Consider the following 20,173-nt stretch of genomic DNA (forward strand, 5'->3'; position numbering starts at 1 on the left):
GTCTCTCACATTTAGGTGAATTCAAATTAAAGTTCCATAGTAGGCGAGTAGTTGTCTTTAGTCTCCCATAATTGTTTTCAGCATTTGAGAACAACACTTGTTCAACTCTGCACAGACAACTGTATAAATCACACAACCCCTTTTCAGAGCTGGCTGTTCTGGTAAACATGCTTACAGTTGTGCCCCAGCATATGGTACCAATTTATACTCTCAAAAGGGAACTTCTCTGTGCTAAGGCATCAGACTCTTAGTGGGGTAAATCAGTGAAGATAACCAGCCTAAACAAATTGATACGGACTGTATCACTGCCCTCCCAGCACTGCCAAGTCATTTATCTGGCCAAAATAAAGACTGGCTCCTTCAGCTACTCAGGTATGTGCTTCTCATGTGGCTTCAATTTGACCAGTCATAGAAAGATTGTTCACATCAGTGTTTCTGGGTAGTACTGTGCAATCACAGTATCACAGCAAATCTGAAATCAGAAGTGCAATGTGTAATGATAATTGGCTTTGTATAAATTCAAAATATGCGTTAAACAAAACTAAACAGTCTGTCAAAACCTGAGGAGGAAGATCACAGATACTTCTGTTGACAGCCAGTTCCAGTCTTTCCAGACTGATGCAGTTACTTATTTCCTTAGGAACAGATTTTATTCTGTTGTAGCTGAGAAGCAGCTCTTGGAGATTGGTCAGCTGGCCTGTAGAGAGCACAAATGAAAAATGTACACGTTTATTCTATTTGAGGCACAGCATTACTTGTTTTGTCTTATCCTTTTACTGTTATATAAATGCTCTGTGTTCTCACAAAACAAAACAAAACAAAAATCACCAAACTGCAAAGAGTAGCACTTCAGGACTCTTTAGTACAGAACTGAACTGTAGTTGAGTGCTTCAAGGAAAAACCCAAATCCAAAAAATTATGACTAGGCTACTCATGCTGTGGACTCAGAACATAAAGTCTGTTTTTCAATATCACTTTGCTAGCTGCATTATGATGTCTAGTCCCTGCTGTGCAAACAGGCTCTTCTTCTGTCATGGGGAGCTTTCATAGAGAAATGTCTCTTCCATCCAGCCCCGTTTAAAGGGAATCTATGGTTTGGAGATCTCTATCCCACTGTCCCATTTAAATAATCTGTTTTCTTACTACCCAGTAGGATTATGAGACCAGCAAAGGGCACAAAAATGGCACATTTTGTGCAAGACCAATTTTCTTAGAAAAGCAGCTTAAAATAAAAGAAAGCACAGCTCACCAATTTCTTTAGGTACACTTTCAATTGAATTCCGGGATAGATCCAGAACAACAAGACTGTGAAATCTTCCAATAAACTGAGGAATTTTCTGCAAACTAGTTCTGTGAAGCTGCCATTCCTGGAGGTGGATTAGTTTCAATAAGCATGAAGGTAATGTCTACAACAAGAAATGTGAACCGGAAGAAATTCAACTTAGTATGCAGGAAGAATACAGGCTGAGGCAGAAGTTTTGCTTGAAACACTAACAGTCTGTCCTTCTTCTTAAGCTATACTGTAACATGTGGGTTACAAAATGAATCCTGGGAACTGTTTTCTAAAATATGCTAAGAATAGCAAGCATAATTGATATGATTTTAATATCATACATATTAGGAAATGGTTTATATTTTATAAAGGTTTACATCAATATATTAGGAAAATGTTCTTCCTCCAGCGGGTGGTTGGGCACTGGAACAGGCTCCCCAGGGAAGTGGTCACAGCCCCAACCCTGACAGAGTTCAGGAAATGTTTGGACAATGCTCTCAGGCACAGGGTGTGACTCTTGGAGATGGTGCTGTGCTGGGCCAGGAGTTGGACTCTGTGAACTCAGCATGTTCCATGATTCCATGATCCTGAAGTGAACACGAATGTGGGTTGTCATTCTGATCACAGATTTAACCTGCCTACTTTTGGCTTCCAGGATTTAAATACCTGCACTTCTGTCATTGACAAGTTTCAGGCTTGTTTTTGTTTCTTTCTTTCTTCCTTTTTTAAAAAAAATTCAATATAACTGAAGATGAAACTGCTCTAAATGGATTTTTGCACATAAAGGGAGATCTAAATTCTATTCCTGTTCTGTCAGTAAAAACAGTGAGCAGCTGAGAGCAGAAGAGCTGAGAGATAATAAAACTACAATGTCTGCATGCAAAGAGTTCTGAACAAGGACCACTGGCCTGCAGACCAGCAGAGTTTGGCTGGGTCTGGCTGTCATGTTCTCACTGGCCTCAACACAGACTAATTCTCATCACTTTCTAGGAGCTTGGCTGTGTGTTTCTGCATGGCTCAGAGCACTGGTGACCTTCACTCTGCCAGAATTAACAGCAGATTACCTCTGTGCATGAGAAACAACAATAACAGTGTTCTGGGGATCTACAGGCTCATTTTCACTCTTAGATAGAGAAAATAAACAATAAGAAATATTTTCATGCACCCAAATACGGAGGGGGGTTTCCACCTTGATACATTTCAGTAGTTCTGGTGTGTGAATGTTAAATGAGAATTTACATAATAAAAATCATAATTTGCCGTGTAAATAATTTCTAATTCAGAAAAGCCTTTTGGGCTTTGTTTTTACAGAGTAATGCTTAATATTCAGGACTAAAAAACACCCAGCTTGCTTTTACACTCACAACAGTGTGTCCCAATTCACTGTTAGCAAAGCACAGTGAGAAGTTAATAGAACAAAAATAGTACCACTGTAAGTGTAAAGTTGTAAATAGTAGTTTTCTAATGCATCAGTCATTCCTACCAACACTACCTTCCATTCTTCTTCCTCTATCCTTAAAATTGCTCTTCCACCTTCATTAATAACTTTTTCTTTGAGCTTTGCTAAAGCAGCTCTCTCCTCCCAGACAAGCAGTAGCCTACAAGGGAAAGAAGATCTGCCAGTGGTGCCACAATGAATACAGCCAATAAATACTATCCTATTTTCTGGCAATAAAAGAGACAATTGCCTTACTGTCAAATAACACTAATTATATCTGGATGTTAATATACTACCAGTTGGAGAGACGACAAACACTTAATGTTCAGCTGAGGTAATTTATAGGAATTCTATTTACAGTTCTTCAAATTTACATTCAGGAGGAGGACATAATTCACTTTCAACATGTTGCAGGAGGGCCACAGAATATAAAGTCATGTGGAATTAAGTTCCAAACCACATTTTGAAGCAGTCTCCTAAAATGAAAGCCTTCCATTCCACCATATATAAGTGCAACAAAATAAGGTCAATCAGCTTCTTTTAGCTTGATTTCCAAAGGGAACTTAAGCAAGAATTCCAACAACAAAACAATTCTCTTCCTTTCTGCTTGTGTTCTCCAGTAACTTTTGAATTTGTTGTTTCATTTCAAACACATCTGATTAATTAGGAGTTCCAAAAATAGAATGCTAAATTTCTTCAGATTTCATAAAATTGCTGGCAATTTTTTGACCAAGCAACCCTGCTAATAACTGTTAATAACTCAATGGAGAAGAAAGCATAACAAATCTTCACTGGTTAGAATATCTACACAGCAGAGGATTTTAGTATCTGACTTCAGGGCATTTAGTCTATATACTAATATTTTTATCATAGACACTAGATAAATTCTAATCACTGGGAATCCTGCAGGAGTAACAACTAAAGAATCAGAGTCTGGATGAGTTTGAAGAAACCAATTACAGTCTTCTGAAATGTAACATATGGTCTAGCTTTTCACATACTTAAAGATCTACAATTCACCTACCTTCCTGCAGACCTCTGCCTGAATTCCTTTTCTTTCTGTAATTCTTCATTTATCTTGTGTATTCTCACTTCCCAGAGTGTCTTCACAGCAGTGAATGTTCCCAGGCAAACTGCAGTTTCAGCCATGATCCTTTACATGTTCAGATTCAGTTGCAGGAATCTGACTGAATTTCAGGCTCAATGCACCACCTCATGTATCAGTTACCAGATGGGGACAGTGATGTGAAAACTAAAATACTGCAATACCCACTTCATTATGTTATTAAATTAATGTAAAGAACTGACAGGATTTTATTGACTGCTTTCTCTTTATAAAAATAGATAATTGCACCTAGATAAATTTTATTATAATAAGAAATGGTATTTTTTGCAGTCTCTGCATTCTTATCAGTGAACAACTGCTTCTCTCAGTTCCTTCCAATGGTAGGCTATGCATTGACCTTAATAATTCTTAAATGCAGATTTGAGTACTCATTCCCATCCCAGGAAGAAATTAAGCTGTTACCTGCAATCTAAGGCAGTTAAATTCTGATAGCAGCATTCTGGCACCTACCTGATATAAATACTTGCAGCTACAGGAGTTTTGCACTTTATAAGAACTGAACTGTTCTAGGAAATTAATTAGTATACTTTATTTGCATTCATTTTCTTCATAGCTTAACTCATTACATTGTATTTTATAGTTAGTAATGCATTACCTTTAGGAAAAGGCTTTTAAATTCTTCTGATTTCTCTTTGAATGTTTGTGTAGCCCTACTGGGTGTCAGAACTCACATTTAAAATTAAATTCAGTCTAAACTTTTAAAGTTATCTATCCTTTAGTGAGATAATTAATACATATTGTCCTGAGGAGCAGCAAAATAGGATACTCACTCTTCCTAATCAGTGCATACCTCTAAAAATCATTGTTATTTTCATTACTGGAGCCAAGACACTGATACTCAGATAAGCTTGCAGGGCTAAACTTCATGCCAGCAGCAGTGTACTCTGAACATTGATGATTGGAATGTTCCCTTTCTAACTTTTTACTGATACTTGTAGGGGCAAGTAAGAAAAATATCTTACATATGCTTCAAACTAAAAAAGTAAGGATAATTTTCTTCCCAACAAGCAGGTAGGTGACAACAAAAGAGGAATTTCATGTCTTTTCATACATATATTTCCCTACAATAATTGCTGCAGGTCTGTCTTTTCGAACCAATCTTTTCTTTTATATTTTTTCTGTTATAATTCTGTATGGCCTGGATAAGCCACAATTGCTTAGTGACCATTTTTGTGTTCAAACTGTCAGTCATTCTATTTTATGTTTACGACATCTTTTGCTAACATACTTATTTGTAAAGCCTGATTATACTGAAATCAAGTTAAAATCTGTAAGCAAATAATATGTAAAATGTCAGGATTCCTTCCTGTTGCAAAAACAGCATAAAAATCAAATTATAAATCTTGAATAAAGAAGAATGTGGTCTAATACATTAATATTTATTATTCTTAGCTGTTCTCTGTTTGTTAGGGAAAAATGGCAGGATTTGAGAAGTGACACAAATGGCAACCCCAGCGTGGCACAGTGCAGTCTGGCCTTTGGGTTCCTACAGAGGAATTGGATTTTTTTCCTGTAAAGAGAGGACTGTATCCTCTTTCCCTCCCCCACATAAATGTGATCACATTTACTAATTTGAAGGATTAGCTTCTCTTTCAATGGTCATCAGAGTAACTACCCTTCCCCATCCCCATCCCAATATGCAACAGTAATGCTATGTATGCATGAGGTTTTTTTGCTCCAGTTAGTGGTTACTATTCAAACTGCATGATTTTTTCAAGGTTAAATTTCTACTGAGATCAAGTGATTAACTAATCTATAATTTCTTGTTGCTTAGAGACACTTTTTGAACTACAAGCCTTTTTAGGTAGAAAACTAGAAATATTTTTATACAAATTGTGCAGAAAAGAGACATTTGTTAATAGTTGTACTACTAAACCCAGTGTCATACTATACAGTCAAACCAATATTTATTTCCAGTAAAGCTTACTCTGGGCAACTCTCTTTTGCTGTGGAAAGTGTACTATTCAACAAGTACTGCCTTAGAACCATGAAATACCAAAGGGCCTAAGTATATGACTATTTTCAGGAGTATTTCATGATATAACATGACTACCATCAAAAAGTTCTTGTTCTTAGATCTTATTATTTGTCAGGAAAATAAAACCATAATAATCATGCCATCACAGCCAACAATTCAGAAGTGAATTCCCAAACGTGGCTGTAAAACAGCTGCAAATTCACTCCCAAGTAATCAGATCTCCCAAAAACTTCACCTCCAAGTATCAGAAAGAGTTTAACAACAACTTACCTCAATTATTTGGTGTGTTCAAGGATTTTCTGTGATTCATTGCTTTCTGGACAAGAGCAGAGATAAATTATGAATCTTGTCTGTATTACCAAACCCATTTAAAACCCTCACTCAGACTCCAATGCAATGTCAGTCTAGTTCTAATTTTAACCTATGCTGAGAATAGAAGGCATCACATGAGGCACTTTTGCAACCCCCCCAAGCATTTACCACTGTTAAAGTCTTCCCAGTTTGCAGAGTGTGACTGGGCTCCCCTAAACTAGACTCCCTTTAACAGAAGTTTAAAAATTGTGAACAAGTAGAACAAAGGAGTACTTGTTATACTACACAATGAGTTTGTTTTGAATTAAAAATTATAATTAAAAATAAAAAAGGTTAGTATTGAGTTAAAAACAGCTGCTTTCTTTAGTAATGCTTCTCTGCAAGGTAACTGAGCTTCAAAGTGCTATTAAACAGCAACATTGACTAAATAAACTAGAAAAAGTATTACATCAGTAAGTATTTCACTCATTACTCTTGCCCATGCTGAAGAATTCTCTTGCTGAAGAATTTAGTGCAAATTATCAAAGTCCAGACAGAAAAATAATCTTTATCGGGATGTGCAGAGGGGTTATTACTCACCCCTTTTCATGCTTCCTCATGAAACATATTTAACATTCTATTTCTTCAAATAGCCCTTGGAGAAGATAAAAGGAGAACAAGTCTGTCAGAATCTTTTTCTTCAATCAAATGGAAAGAGAGACAACAATAATCACAGGTGACTATTTAAGGCAGAAGCCATAAAACTGGATAGTTCTAACCAACTGCACTGGAGTATAAAATGTGAAGAAGATGAAATTTTAAAAGTAACATCAATTTGGTTATAACTCTACCACACAGAACTTTATAACAAAAAAACCCTGACCCTCTCCAGTCCACCACAAACTAAATACATGAACACCAATACCTACTTAGAAAGACACTAAGTACTTTAGCTTTCAATCCACTCCTTGTGTAAGTAAAATTATTCTGTCTTAAATATCTCAAAGTAATTTTATTGCTTTCTTTCATACACTTATATTTCCTCAATTTATTTTCTCAATGGTCATCAGATTAAAAAATATCCTAAGCCTTTATCCTAAGCCCTTACCACAACAACATACTTGTAGGAAAGTAGATATTAGGCTGTGTTCTTTTGGTAGCCTTGAGCACAGTATGTTCTTTAAAGCTAGAAGAAAGAGTTTGAGTCACCTGTACAGGATTGCCTGCATAAAATTCACAAATAAAAACAATATTACTACAATTCTTTGTGGCTTTATATTTTTTATTAGGAATAAATAAATCTGATAAAAATGAAATAGGTGATAAGCATGATATATTAGTCAAACTTTGCAAGAAATGACCTTTATATAAAGACCCTTATACCACAATAGAAATATTAATAGCACCTTACATGGATGCTCCACACTCCCCCTCCTACATTACCAGCTTTCCTCTTATTCAGTCTCAGCATCATGGATAGCAGGGATTCCACCTCTGGCAGCCTGTCTCAAATCTTCACAGCTAAATGCAATAGACAACTTTGGTCTACAATTTTGGAGAATGCTCCTGTTTTTGATACATCTAAAAAAAGGAGAAAATGTCCATTTTGTGCATTACAAATTCATTTTTAAGGCTATGTAACTGTCTTTTCTTGTGTCTGTGTGAAACTTATGTGTCTAGAAGGTATTTACATCCAACAGTTTTCTTCATATCTCCCATTAAATCACCAGTGCAATCCTCATGATCTGTTAAGTTACCTTAAAGCCACATAACAGTTTCCTGTTCTAAAGGCATTAACTTGAACCTATTCATTATGTGCCTTGTATCTGAGTTTAAGAGTCCTTATCTCACACAGTATTTTTAATGTCCATTCTTTGTTGAATCTGATAAATCTGTCAAATTCTAGTATCTGAGTATCGATAACACAATGCAAGCTTGTAGATCACGATCAGCTTACTGTCAGGCTTACCTAATGACAAAATAATAAAACAAGATCCTTCTTTTTTTATTTTGTTTTCTCTTTCTTGTTTGGTTTTAACAGACAGATGCTTTCTATAAGAAATAAAAATAACTGGAAAGCATTAAGGACTGAAACTACTATCAGCCTGTAAAAATACAGGATATTCTAGAGAGTATTAAGGCCTTGATAGTTATCAATCAGTGTTGTCAGTAAGCATTTGAATAAATATGGCCTCTTCATTTATAGTTTGATAAAGAGTACCTGTGCAAGTACTTGCCAGGAAAAAGTGGACTAGCAAAAGACTTAAGAGGTTTATTCAATTAAACAACAAAAAGCTCTCTGAACATCTTATGGCAGAAGCATTAAAGGCATTTTATTTGTACATGATTTTTGCATAATCCCTTTTGGGAATTCAGATATTATTTGTTAAAATAAATTTACGTGTCCAAAATGGAAGAACTATGAGTATGCCCCTCCAGAATTCCCCTTCAGATTATAAATACTGCAGGTGTAGAGCAGTGGCACTCAGTCACACCAGCCTGACAATCATTCTTACTATAAAAGGCAAAATAAAGACATTCCACCACCATATTCAGAAGCTGTGACCTATTTAGTTTGACAGTTTGCTGTAGAAGAAATTACAGCAATACTAATTAAAAGAAGTAACAACTAACTGAGACTGATATCAGCTGTTGAGAACTTTTAACCACATAACATTACTATATAATGCACGTAGCAAAGGGCACATGTTAGCAGAGACAGCTTTTCTAGCTATTCAGTCTAATCCACAGTTTAAAGGCATATTCTAGCCATGATTTCCTTTATTTAAGGTCCAGCAGCATCGAAGCAGGGTTCTCCAAGTAAGATTTCCACAAGTTAGAAAACCGGGCCATTGTAGCTCCGTCAATGATGCGATGATCAGCTGACCAACTCACATTCATTATTTGTGCTTTAAATACTTCACCTTTCCCATTAAACCGAGGAAGAACCTAAAAATCAGAGGAAGGACAAAAACAGAAATAATAGATACTTCCATTAGCAAATCTGTATTTTTTTTGTTCTTGTTAATTTGTTGATCTAAATTTAAACATTTTGCTGAATTAGATAGACAGCAGTAGCACCACACTAAAACCCAAGACCTTTCCATTACTGTTTGTGCTGTAGATTAGAATATATTGCAAGCCTGCATAATAAAGAGTCATAGCCCTTTTCCACCACAATGGAAATACTGAAATAGTAACAGCCTTTCCTGACTCAAAAGTTTCCTCCTGAATAGTTTATTGCACTGTTAGTTCTCAACATGTCTGTTTCTTTAAAGCATCTCTAAAAAAATGCTCAGAGGAAGCACATAGAAGAAGTAATTTCAGTTAGTACTAATTTCATTTCCAGCATTGAGCTCAAATGTCTACATTAAAGACTTAAAGCCTGAAATTCAGAAAATATAAAACTGCCTTCACATTCAAAATTCTGTATGGATTCAGCTATCTGGCTCATGAAATTAAACTTCATTTTTGGAATACTTCTTAAGCTTTTTCCCTGATGATAGCAAAATTGCTATTGCCATGCTGGTAAACTTGTAAAACTATATTTAGATTGTTTCTTAGTAACTAGCAGGCTAAACACAGATGTGAGTGAAATATAACAGGATTCTAGAAAATAAATATAAAACTTTGGCGTAAGAGACTTCTAATTAAACATTTAAACGTCTAAAAACACCACAAACTTTTCAACCATGAGTTATGCAGTTTCTCTGCAACAAAGAGAGACTCCATGTTCCATTTTCATGACCTTAGCTAACATTCACATCACTGAGATAAAGTTAATATACCTGTATCTTTCCCAGTGCTCCAATAGCTACTTCAGGAGGTAGTATCACTGGTTTGGCATAAGTGCCACCAATCTAGAAAAGGAAAAGGTGGGGATATTATTTAACAGTTGTTTTTCAAAGCAGATTGCCTTTTGAATTATTTGCTACAGGTTTTGTTCTCTGCATATTAAACTTCAGTAAAGTTTGCATTTCAGAAGCAGATTTCAGATGTAGCTCTCATTTTTCCTGTACTTACTGTGCCAATATTTGAAAGGGTGAATGTTCCCCCAGTGAGGTCACTTGTTCCCAGTTGGCCTGCAGAGCCCAAGGACTGTAGGCGATTCAATTCCACAGCAATGTCAAACACACTGCAGACTTGTACATTTTTCACGTTTGGGACAATTAAACCTTGCTCTGTGTCCATTGCAACTCCAATGTTGTGTGAAGCCTGCAACAAGTGTCATTAACCAGATATTAATATAAACTGTCAACACAAAATGTATCTTACATAAAAAGACACTTAAATTACATTTTTCTTATTTATCTTTTTAACCTGAAAGTGCTGTATTTAGTAAGCAACTCCTGCATACAACTCTGAGGAGAGAAAATGATGTCGTTTTTTTAATATTAGCCTCACATCTGCAAACTGTAAATTGATGCTAACAGGTTCACCTTCAGAGAATACAAAGTCCTGGAATCAATTTCACACTGAAAACATCGCACTTTAGGATGATCACATGTGTAACAAAACATGCATAGCAGATTTTAAAGAGAACACTAAAATTACAAAAAAATAAAAGAAACTGAGTTGCTTTTCATTTGTTGGAAGGAATATAAGGATTCTGAGAGCTATTTATAAAACAGCACAAAAAGAGTTTGTACTTCAAGGAGCAAGTACACATAACTTAAGAAAATAGATATTTGCTGCCCAGAAGTATCAATCCAGCAGCTTGTATGAAAATGCTGTAACTTTTATCAAGACTGTACTTTAATATATAAGGGTTGAGTGTTGGAACAGTAGAACCACTGTGCTATTACTTAAAAATTGTTGTATTAGATTTGAAATGTTCTCATTTTAAAAGCTTGGCCTATATTCAGGCGAAAAATAGGAAATCAACATATCAGTATGCATTTTTGAGGCAAGTCTGAATAACAAAGTGACTCTTATCTAACAAACTGAAACTATCTACTGAAACAAGACCAATAATAAATCAAATCTAGATCTCAAAATCTGAGCACACAAATTATTTTCCTGCACAACACCATAATTTTGGTTCTTATAATTAGCTCAGGCTTCTGAAAAGCCCCTGTTAGACATTACTGTACACTTTCTGCTCACAACGTTTATCCATAGTTTACAAACCTTATATGTGACATTTTGACAGTTCTCATCCAAAGAAGCGTTAAGAATGGGATACTGCAACAATCCCAGAGAGGCTGCCTGGTTAAATAAAACAAAAGGAAACGAAATAAGAGGTTTATATTTTATAACCAGAGAGCTCCATGGGAAAGAAGTAATGGTAGGAGAAAATTTAGATTAATAACAATATGGAACGAGTGTTTAGGTAGCACTCTGAGTGCAACAGCATTATGAGAAATTTCAGACTAAGCTGTGCATTCACTGCACAGCTTAGGCAGTGCATCGCATCAGCCTTCAGCGAGGCCAACAGTTGGAAATGGAACCATGGCAACTAAATGAGTGCAACTGCCTGCTCTTCTGAACAATAGAAGGGACAACAGTGAGAGATCTAAGGGATTCATTAGCAATACAAAGATTATAAAAATAACATCAACAACAAAGGTGATGCATTTCATATGAGGTTCATTTTAAAGGAGCTCAAAAAATACAGACAATTTCAAAAATTTGTTTTGTGCGATGCAAACACCTAGTGATGCTTACCTCCATATTAAATGATGCTGAAGGCACTCTACCCTTTCCCATTAATATTTTTAAAAATTTCAATTATATTGCATAACCCTAGCTGCAATTCCAACTGTAAATTGATAAGTGGCTCAATAAACAAAAAACAAGTTTAAAGTTTTCTTGTGATCTGCCATAACTCAGATGATAGAGAGGTGCTCCAAACTTACAACAATCATTGAACAGATTTTGGCAAAACCTGTGTAAGTACTCCCTGCAGGGCTCTGCTGCATGCCTCACCTTTATGAAGAAAGGCATAAAGGAAAGCTTAACTCCACGGAGTTCAGCTAGAGGTTTCAACTCTTCTCGCAGCTGAACAAGTTGAGTCAAATCAATCTCATCACAATAACCAAAGTGGGGAATCTTCAGGGCTGCACTCATAGTCTTTACCATGGCCTTCTGAAAACCTGGAAAATATTCATTGTCTTCTTAAACCAACAAAAGGAGCTTCTGTGAAGTTATGGTGAAATTTCATCTGTTTCCATTAAACAAATTACACAGCTTACGAAAACCAAACTAAAGCCAAACCATAACCAGAAAAGAACAGGGTAAACAGCACTTACTGAGTTATTCAGTTCACAGAACTCAATTTTGATGACTGTAACATTTCAGACTATATTACTACATCTCTCTCCTATGTATGCATGAATGTGAAATCATAATATGATAATCTGCATTTCTCTTTCCAGCCTCTCCCAATAAACATTGCTTGAAAGGCAAGCAAAAAACCTTAATCTTCCCCTTTTAATGTGATTTTTTGTTACTTTAGTGTCTTTTATGGCACTGTTCTCCTGAACAAGTGTGAATACTGTTCACATAATAGTGCAGTATGCTATTATCAAGCACTGATAAACCCTTAAATTCGCTGCACTTTGCCATTATCGTTGCATAATGATCCCTACCATGACAAATCCATGTTTCAGAATTCCTACCTGTTTCAGCATACATTTGAAGAATGACCAAATGCAATTTGCAGCCCAACTCCTTCCAACCAAAACATCAACAAATATTTCATAAAATAATTTCAGTGGAGATGCTTCTTATAGAGAATGTTTTCCTAAACGCTCACTTGCATAACACTAACATGAAACACTCCCATCAAAAAGAATCAGCTTTTCACAGAGCAACATTTACTGGTAGCCTACTGTGACCATGGTCTCAAGACTCTGTATTTCATGATTTACCTGTTACAGGTTCAGTTTTATCTTTTCCTGAAAATGCAATGGGTCTGGAAACAGGTAGAGGGATTTTCCGTGCTTTGTCCTTTGGAGCAGCTGGCACAGTCTCTGTTTTTCGCAGAGGTGGGACAATTTCAGCCTTCGGTGATGGAGGCAGAATAGCTCCTGTTTGTTTGGCCAAGTAGTTGAGTATATCTTCTTTAAGGATTCTGTTATCTTTCCCTGTCCCAACAACTTCACTCAATTTAATCTGAAAAGTACATAACAAGCTGTGACACTTTAGTTTCACAGCACTATAAAAATATCTTATATTGTGAGCTAAGGTTAAAATTGCTCCCATTTCTGATCCAACATATCTGCAGTTTTCTTTCCCTTTCTATAATTTACTAGGTATTCAACATTGTTCAAATCATCCAAAAGTCCCACTAGTCCCACTATGTTTGATTGCATACTTCAAGGAGGAACTGAGAATACTATTAACCTCTTAATTACCTCACAGGATCAATAGTGAAGTATTCATTTGAGTTAATTCTCTCCAAAAATGCATCATAAGCTTTCAAAACCAATGGAATATTCATAGGGGAAAAAAGGCATTAGAAAAGCATGTAAAACATCACTTAGTATATCCTCTGCTCTAATACAAATCTAAAAAACAAAACAAGGTTGTTTTGGGTTTTTTTCCCCTCCTTCTTTCTCTGTAGAGATTCTCAGGAATCTCCTCTGACAGTTTCTTATTTTTATTCTAGAAAGGTCTTCTCAATCTTCAGCCTAAAGCTTCCTAGCTGTGTTTTAAGCCCAGTAATTCTTTTTCTATCCACCGTAATCATCAGAAAGCACAATCCTCTTCATTTCTACAACAGTTTTCATACATGTAAAATGTATTTGAAAACAAGTGTTTCATCTAGATCAGTGTTCTTCTAGACAGTCAAACTGCCATATAAAAGCTGGGTAAAATGCAGCAGGACCTTATTCAGCAAACCTACATTGTTCTCCATGGCCAGGCGACGAACTGCAGGGGTTGCTAATGTTTTGTGACCTTTTATTTCTTGGTGAGTGTGCTCTTCATGAGACATAGGAGGTGTTTCAACAACATCTTCTTCTGGAGAAACACCTGCAAACAAAAAGAAAGTAACTAACTTTACTACATTATAAGCATTTGTTAAATTCCCACCTCAACCATTCTGTGATTCTGTGACAGCTGAAGTTTTTACTATTTACTTTGATTTAATATGGACGGGAACACAGTTTGTTAAAGGCTGCTGCTTAAGCTAAATATGCAATAGGAAATGTCTAGGAGATTTTAAACTCTAATAAAATATTGCAACTTTCTCTATTTAAATTCCTTGAGTTTATAAAGGGAAAAGAATCTTTTAAGATTTTCAGGAGGAAAAAGTAAGCTTCTGTGTCACTGATTGTTTTATGGCAACAAACATAAAATATGCAAGAAAAAAAAATGGCTTACAGTACCTTTTGAAGCATCAATTTCAATGTCCACTAGTGGTTTTCCAACAAAAGCAATATCATCTATGCTGTAATGGAGTTTTCTAATGATGCCATCGTAACGACTGGTGATAGTAACAGAGGCTTTATCGCTCTGTACCTCACAGATGCTGTCAAACTGAGACACACTGTCACCCTCCTTTATGTACCTAGGAGGCAACACACAGCCTACTGTGAAACACAGTCAGTGTAAAAATCTGTTCTGTGTATTCCTTTGCTAAGTTCAGTAATATACATCCCCACAACATGGAAATGCATTCCAGATGAGAAGACAAATTCTACATACTGGATGTGTCGGCTATATGCATTTTGCCTGACTGCTGCAGAACCCTTTGTTGGGTGAAATGACACAATGATTATGAATATCATTATACACATACTACATCTGCTTTAGTAAAGCAGAGTTTTCCTGTCAGATTATAAAGCATCTAAAAATAAGAATGAGCCCAGCTTAATCTGAATGCAAGGAAGTTCTTAGTTTCAAATTGTCAGAAGTACACGATCAGTTTCAGGAAAGAGATGGATAGTGGGGAACACTGTCTTCCATGCAAAGAGAGGTATTTGTGCAAAGAACAAGGCCTTTCAGCACTGCCTTCATTCACTGTGCACATTGATTTTGTTTAATCCATTAATCGCTGGCTTTCTACAAACAATTTAAAAGTTCAAATCTTTTACTAAAAGCAATAGAGAAGGGTTATAGGATAAAATTATGTGGACTCTCCAGACTAGTCATTTGTTTCTAAAGCTCAGTCTAAGTAAACACAATGAAAGACAGGTCTCCTGAACTTAAAAAACATTAATCACTGAAGGAAAATCCTATATATAGGTGCATCCCATTCCTTCCACTTTTTCCACTCACAAATATACCAGATTGCAAATGAACAAAATGTGAAGCTCCGTATGTACAAGGTTTTAAAATGTGGAAAATGAAACCAGAACAACTTCACTAGTAACCCAGGAAATGTTCTCAGATAATGAATTGATAATATAACTAAAGCTGCTAAACTACCTGCTGATTTCTTAGTGGATTTCCAGAAAAGCAGAGCTTACCATTCTTTTACAGTCACCTCTGTAATTCCTTCCCCAATGTCAGAAAGCTTAAACTGGACAATTTGGCCACATGAAACTTGAAACAGAGAATAAGAAAATACAGCATGTTTAACATTAAATACAAGATATCAGGCAGAAAAATCTGACTTAATCAGAAATAGTCTACACACCAGCCGTATGCAAACCTCTAACATAACACTCATAAAATAGCAAATTAAAATGAATTATTTTATTATGAAAAGGATTACCAGCAGATGTTCTGAATAATCGCTGTTGATGACTAAACTTGAGGGCAGATTTGTCAAACACGCACACATATTTTGATTTTATAAAGCGAATGCTGCTGCACGATCTAATGTGATGAGTGCAAACCTGGGGAGAAAAGTCTCAAGGGTTAATACAATGGACTGAGGATGCAGAGCTCATTTAACATTCCTGATGTAACATCAATACTGAAATCGTTTCATTCTAGTCTATATAAGAGAAGTTCTTACCGAAACACAATGATGCTGAATACATTCTTGAATATACAATAACCCTTACATTAGCAAAAGCTTTGCAGTTCTTTAACTTCTTTCACTAACACAACAAATGGGGAGATCAAAGTCACAGTGACATAACTGATTAACAAAAATCATGACAGGATTTGGTGAGTGATTCACTGCTATTGTTTCTCTCAGGAATTAGCTTAATCAGGACAGGCACACAAAAAGCACACATACTATCAAGTACATCAGCCATCTGAAATATTCCTATCCAGGATGAATGCTGGAAGATTTTCCTAGACTGAAGGGAAAACCAGCATCATTTTCTTCATCAGCTCTAATTCCCATCAGAGGTTGATCAGAAGTACTAATCAGAAAGGAAATTCACATCAGAGGGCACAGGGAGTTGCCCTTTCGTTTTTGTTCCTATATAGGAGGCAATAATTTCCAAGTAAACATCATTCCAAATTAGCTTCAAAGATATTTTGTAAGAACTGGGCATGAGATGGTTTCCTTTTATGGTTACAATTATATTTATCCAGAAATCAATTTAAAACAGTCTACAGAATTTTCTGAAAGATTCTTCAGACAAAACTTTATGCTTTAAAGCATCATGTAATCAGTCATGATTGTGAACAAAAGCAAAGCTGGTAGCGCTTGCATTGACATAAACAGGTATTTTATTAATCTCAACACAAGTTAGTTTAGACCTGTTCTTGTCTAGTAAAATTTATTAAATTTAATGTAATTCTGGTGTTATATTGTATTAAAAGTGCTGTAAAAGTTATAAAAATAACAGTCTCTCTGTAGATACTATCTCTAACTTATTCAGAGATACGAAAAAAATTCAGGTGCTACAATGTACCTCAAGTAGCTCAAAACTGTAAAATTTAGAAATTATCTTCTTAGAGGAGCCAGAAAACAGCACACCTGCATGGGAAAGTTCATTTTAACTTCTTGTTTAAAAAATCCTTTCAGTAACTACAGAGCATATGAAACTTCCTGTTTCCCCCCCCACACCCCAAACTGTTCAACTATTTGCTACCACATTTCGCTCTTTAAAAAGTACGTTATTCAGCAGGCCATACAATTCTGAACTGACAATGTACTCATTTTCTGTATTATTTAACCTAGTACTGCAAGTTATATTTAATATCACCTTTCTTTAAGGAACAAACATTTATACAACACAATCCATCATAATGGACACATCAAAGTTGTATCATATGAGTTATCTTTCAGTTGCCTGCTCTAAGATCATACCTACTGATTTAAAATGAGTATTTTTCTACTTCCTATAACAAGCAAACACAAAATTTTTCCATTGGTCCTCCAAACAACTTTCCATATTCAACAATCAGGTAACATGGCAATTTTAAGCTACGAAAAGTCATATTTTAGGAATACATTTAAAGTTCTCCTTAAACTACAAAACTGGTATATAACATACCTCTTCACAATCCTATTTTCTCCTATTTTTAATTCTGCTTTCTTCCCACTTGAAGGGTATATGTTTACATAAAAATGTTACTGAAAAAATTGTTCAACTAGACCTTTTTGTCACAAACTTGCAAAAACCCTCTTGTCTCTTTATATGACCCTAAATGAAAAACATTCAGTATTTACCTGTGAAGATGATCACAAGGAGCACATCAAATCTCTGAACTATTTCTAAATGTGAAGTTTCACAATGATTTCCATGTGTTTTTAACCTTTGGTTACCAATGCAGGTAGTGAATTAGTAATGTCACTGCCAAAAAAAGAGACTGGTGTTGTTACAGAAGAGTTACCATGCTGTTTCATATTATATCTGTAGGAATAATTCAAAACTACAGCAGTTTTAAAAACGGAATCTTTCTGGTTTTCAGTTTTGCACATTCTCTACCAAAAAGTTGGTGTGCTAGCATGTTAAGAGTAATAATACAGTACACAATCTCTTCACAGAACAGTGTTCCTTACTAACAAGGAAAAAATGAAAATCCACTAAACAAAGAGACTGTGCTTACAATTTCAGCATTTAATCACCACAATACTGGTGTAATGCCAAATAAGGAAATAAAAACGGTACCTAAAAGACAAAATTAGCTCTAATATCCATAGCATACCCATCTACATATTCCCATGTCTGGAAAGATCTATCAATAAACCCCAAACATAACTGCTGGTACTGAGCTTGTTAATGTCACTACTATTACACTATACAGCAATTGAAAGGCAATAATGCCACAGCAAGGTAACACCTTTCCTGTGCAAGTCTTCGATGTGCAGAGTGACACTGGCAAAAAGAAACTGAGGGCCCACTCAGTCTCTTGCTGGGACTGAGGCCACACCAGCCTGGCTGACAGAGCTGTGGTTTGACCCGAGCCAACAGCGGAGCTGAGTACACTCTGGGGGAGAACTGCCTTGCTCCTCAGGTTCAGCTCTGGTTGTTTCCTCAAAAACAAGCCAACTCTGGTTTTCTAAGTTACCACTGATCCTGAAAATGTATGCTGGCCTCAGAACAAAATATTTTTAAGCAGCCTGCAGAGAACTGATTACCTGATTGAGTAACACTAAATTTCCAAGTCAAATTGAACAGTACATGCTCACAGGCAATGACTTTGCATTAAAGGATACTGCCCTGCTGAACTCTCTTGACTTCTGTCCCATTGAGTCATTTTAATGAGCATTGCATCTGTTTTGCATACCTATTCTATATTTCCAAGTATATAGTTACCTATATACTAGAGCAACACCCCTCGTAACATGTTTTAGTCCGATGTCATCCCTTATTTAAAAACCTAGCACACGTCCCAGTGTCCTGGTAACTGCCATTTCCCTACCACTTAACACAAAGGCTCCCTGGCTCAGACTGAAAATGTGCTTGCAAGAAACACGCACTATAAACCAGCCAATTCTATAGTTCAGCATGTACTTAGATAAGGTGGATAAGATGAGCATTCTCATCAGAATCTCCCTCTGGATTTAAGAGTAGATGGTTAGAAATAAAACTAAAAAGAAAGCGTTATTTTCAGTGCTCCTAATTAGTAAAATTATTAATAAATACTTATAAATTACTAGCTTAAAACTAGATTACAAAAGTATCATTTAAAAATTCCTCATCATCATGCTTTAAAATTACAATATGAATTATTAAGAGGAAAAAAATAATAGAAACTGGAACCGATCCTTAATTTTGTTTCTAAGTTTCAAAAGCTATTTCTTCTCTGACATCCCACAAAATAGGGGTGATATAATTGGAAGCCTACACTCTTCATAACAGCAAAAAGACTGTAATACAAGAAGACAGAAGGAAGCATGAACTAAATCTATGTTCATGAGATTGTAAGTATCCTAAAAGGCAACCAAGTAGATTCACTTCTTATGGTAAGGTATCTCAACTACTTTTTAAGTATCAAGGCTCCTGGGATTCAAAGAAACCCATTTCCCTTTTTTGTACGTGTAGCCACACCGTCTCCGTGCAGATGCGGTATGCAAAGGGAGGAGAAGCGGTGATGGCACAGCAACGTATAGGCAAAGCAATAATGGGATGACTTAGAAATAACAGAAGAGGAGGATGTCACTGGCTTATTACAGAAAGGCACACGTTTCTTTCACAGAGAGCATGGGCAAGGGCAGGGCACTCCGGGGGCTGCGCGGGGCGGAGGGTGTCAATTGTGGGGCTCCCTGTGCAGCGCGGGGCGGGCGGTCCCAGGCACCGCCGGGGGCTCGGTCACCTGCGCGGAGCACGGGGAGCGCACAGCGGGGAGGGGAGCTGAGGCGCCGCCCGCCCCCGGGCACTGCCGAGGCGGCAGGTCCGCGAGCGCGTCGTGTTTGCAGAGGCACGGTGCTCGCTGTCTGCCCGCCGGACGGCAGCAACAGGACACGGGGATGCCGCGCGTTATCCCTCCCCGCCCCGGCTGGCCGGGAGCGCCGCCGCCCGCGGGGCCCCCGCTCCCCTTACCAGGCGCCCCGCGGCTCGGCAGCTGCTCCTCAGCGCGGTCACGGCCGCCATCTTACCCGCGCAGAGCGGCCCCGCACACACCCCCGGCACAGCCAACCGGCGGCGGCCGCGCCGGCACAGCCAACCGGGAGCGGGCGGGGGCCGCGGGCCGGGCGGCGCTCGGGGCCCGCACACGCCCACGGGAGGGACCGGGAGAGCGTCCCCCTGTGCGGGGGCTCCCGGA

At 37.1% G+C, this 20,173-nt stretch overlaps 2 protein-coding genes across 5 annotated transcripts in view; both read right to left on the bottom strand.

The window, feature by feature from the left end:
* LRRC39 (leucine rich repeat containing 39) overlaps window positions 1-7,638 on the bottom strand; it is a 14,591-nt gene extending 6,953 nt beyond the window's left edge. The window contains exons 1-8 of one of the 3 annotated variants that reach the window (XM_010409197.4): window positions 7,550-7,638; window positions 7,228-7,329; window positions 6,707-6,761; window positions 6,086-6,131; window positions 3,736-3,923; window positions 2,766-2,871; window positions 1,250-1,406; window positions 561-697 (exon numbers count right to left, since the gene is read on the bottom strand). In XM_010409197.4, coding sequence (XP_010407499.3) covers window positions 561-697; window positions 1,250-1,406; window positions 2,766-2,871; window positions 3,736-3,860 — 525 coding nt within the window. In that variant the 5' untranslated portion in view covers window positions 3,861-3,923; window positions 6,086-6,131; window positions 6,707-6,761; window positions 7,228-7,329; window positions 7,550-7,638. Of the gene's footprint in view, window positions 1-560; window positions 698-1,249; window positions 1,407-2,756; window positions 2,872-3,735; window positions 3,972-6,085; window positions 6,132-6,706; window positions 6,762-7,227; window positions 7,330-7,549 lie in introns of all 3 variants that reach the window. The other 2 variants (XM_019291724.3, XM_019291727.3) reach the window with 2 other exon arrangements.
* On the bottom strand, window positions 7,368-20,053 carry DBT (dihydrolipoamide branched chain transacylase E2). Of its 2 annotated transcripts, XM_010409493.4 has the most exons (12): window positions 17,634-17,721; window positions 16,873-16,937; window positions 15,771-15,894; window positions 15,523-15,598; window positions 14,440-14,621; window positions 13,956-14,083; window positions 12,979-13,222; window positions 12,035-12,201; window positions 11,237-11,314; window positions 10,130-10,321; window positions 9,895-9,966; window positions 7,368-9,055 (listed from the first exon to the last, which is right to left on the bottom strand). In XM_010409493.4, exons 6-12 carry the CDS (start codon window positions 14,043-14,045, stop codon window positions 8,888-8,890), a joined length of 1,011 nt encoding a protein of 336 aa, XP_010407795.3. In that variant the 5' UTR covers window positions 14,046-14,083; window positions 14,440-14,621; window positions 15,523-15,598; window positions 15,771-15,894; window positions 16,873-16,937; window positions 17,634-17,721; the 3' UTR covers window positions 7,368-8,887. The 2 variants fall into 2 exon arrangements, with proteins under 2 accessions (XP_010407795.3, XP_039412360.1); XM_039556426.1 differs by lacking the exons at window positions 16,873-16,937; window positions 17,634-17,721 and adding an exon at window positions 19,951-20,053.
* Window positions 20,054-20,173: the final 120 nt, after the last annotated feature.

Source organism: Corvus cornix, chromosome 8, assembly GCF_000738735.6.
Source record: "Corvus cornix cornix isolate S_Up_H32 chromosome 8, ASM73873v5, whole genome shotgun sequence".
Classification (NCBI taxonomy): domain Eukaryota; kingdom Metazoa; phylum Chordata; class Aves; order Passeriformes; family Corvidae; genus Corvus; species Corvus cornix.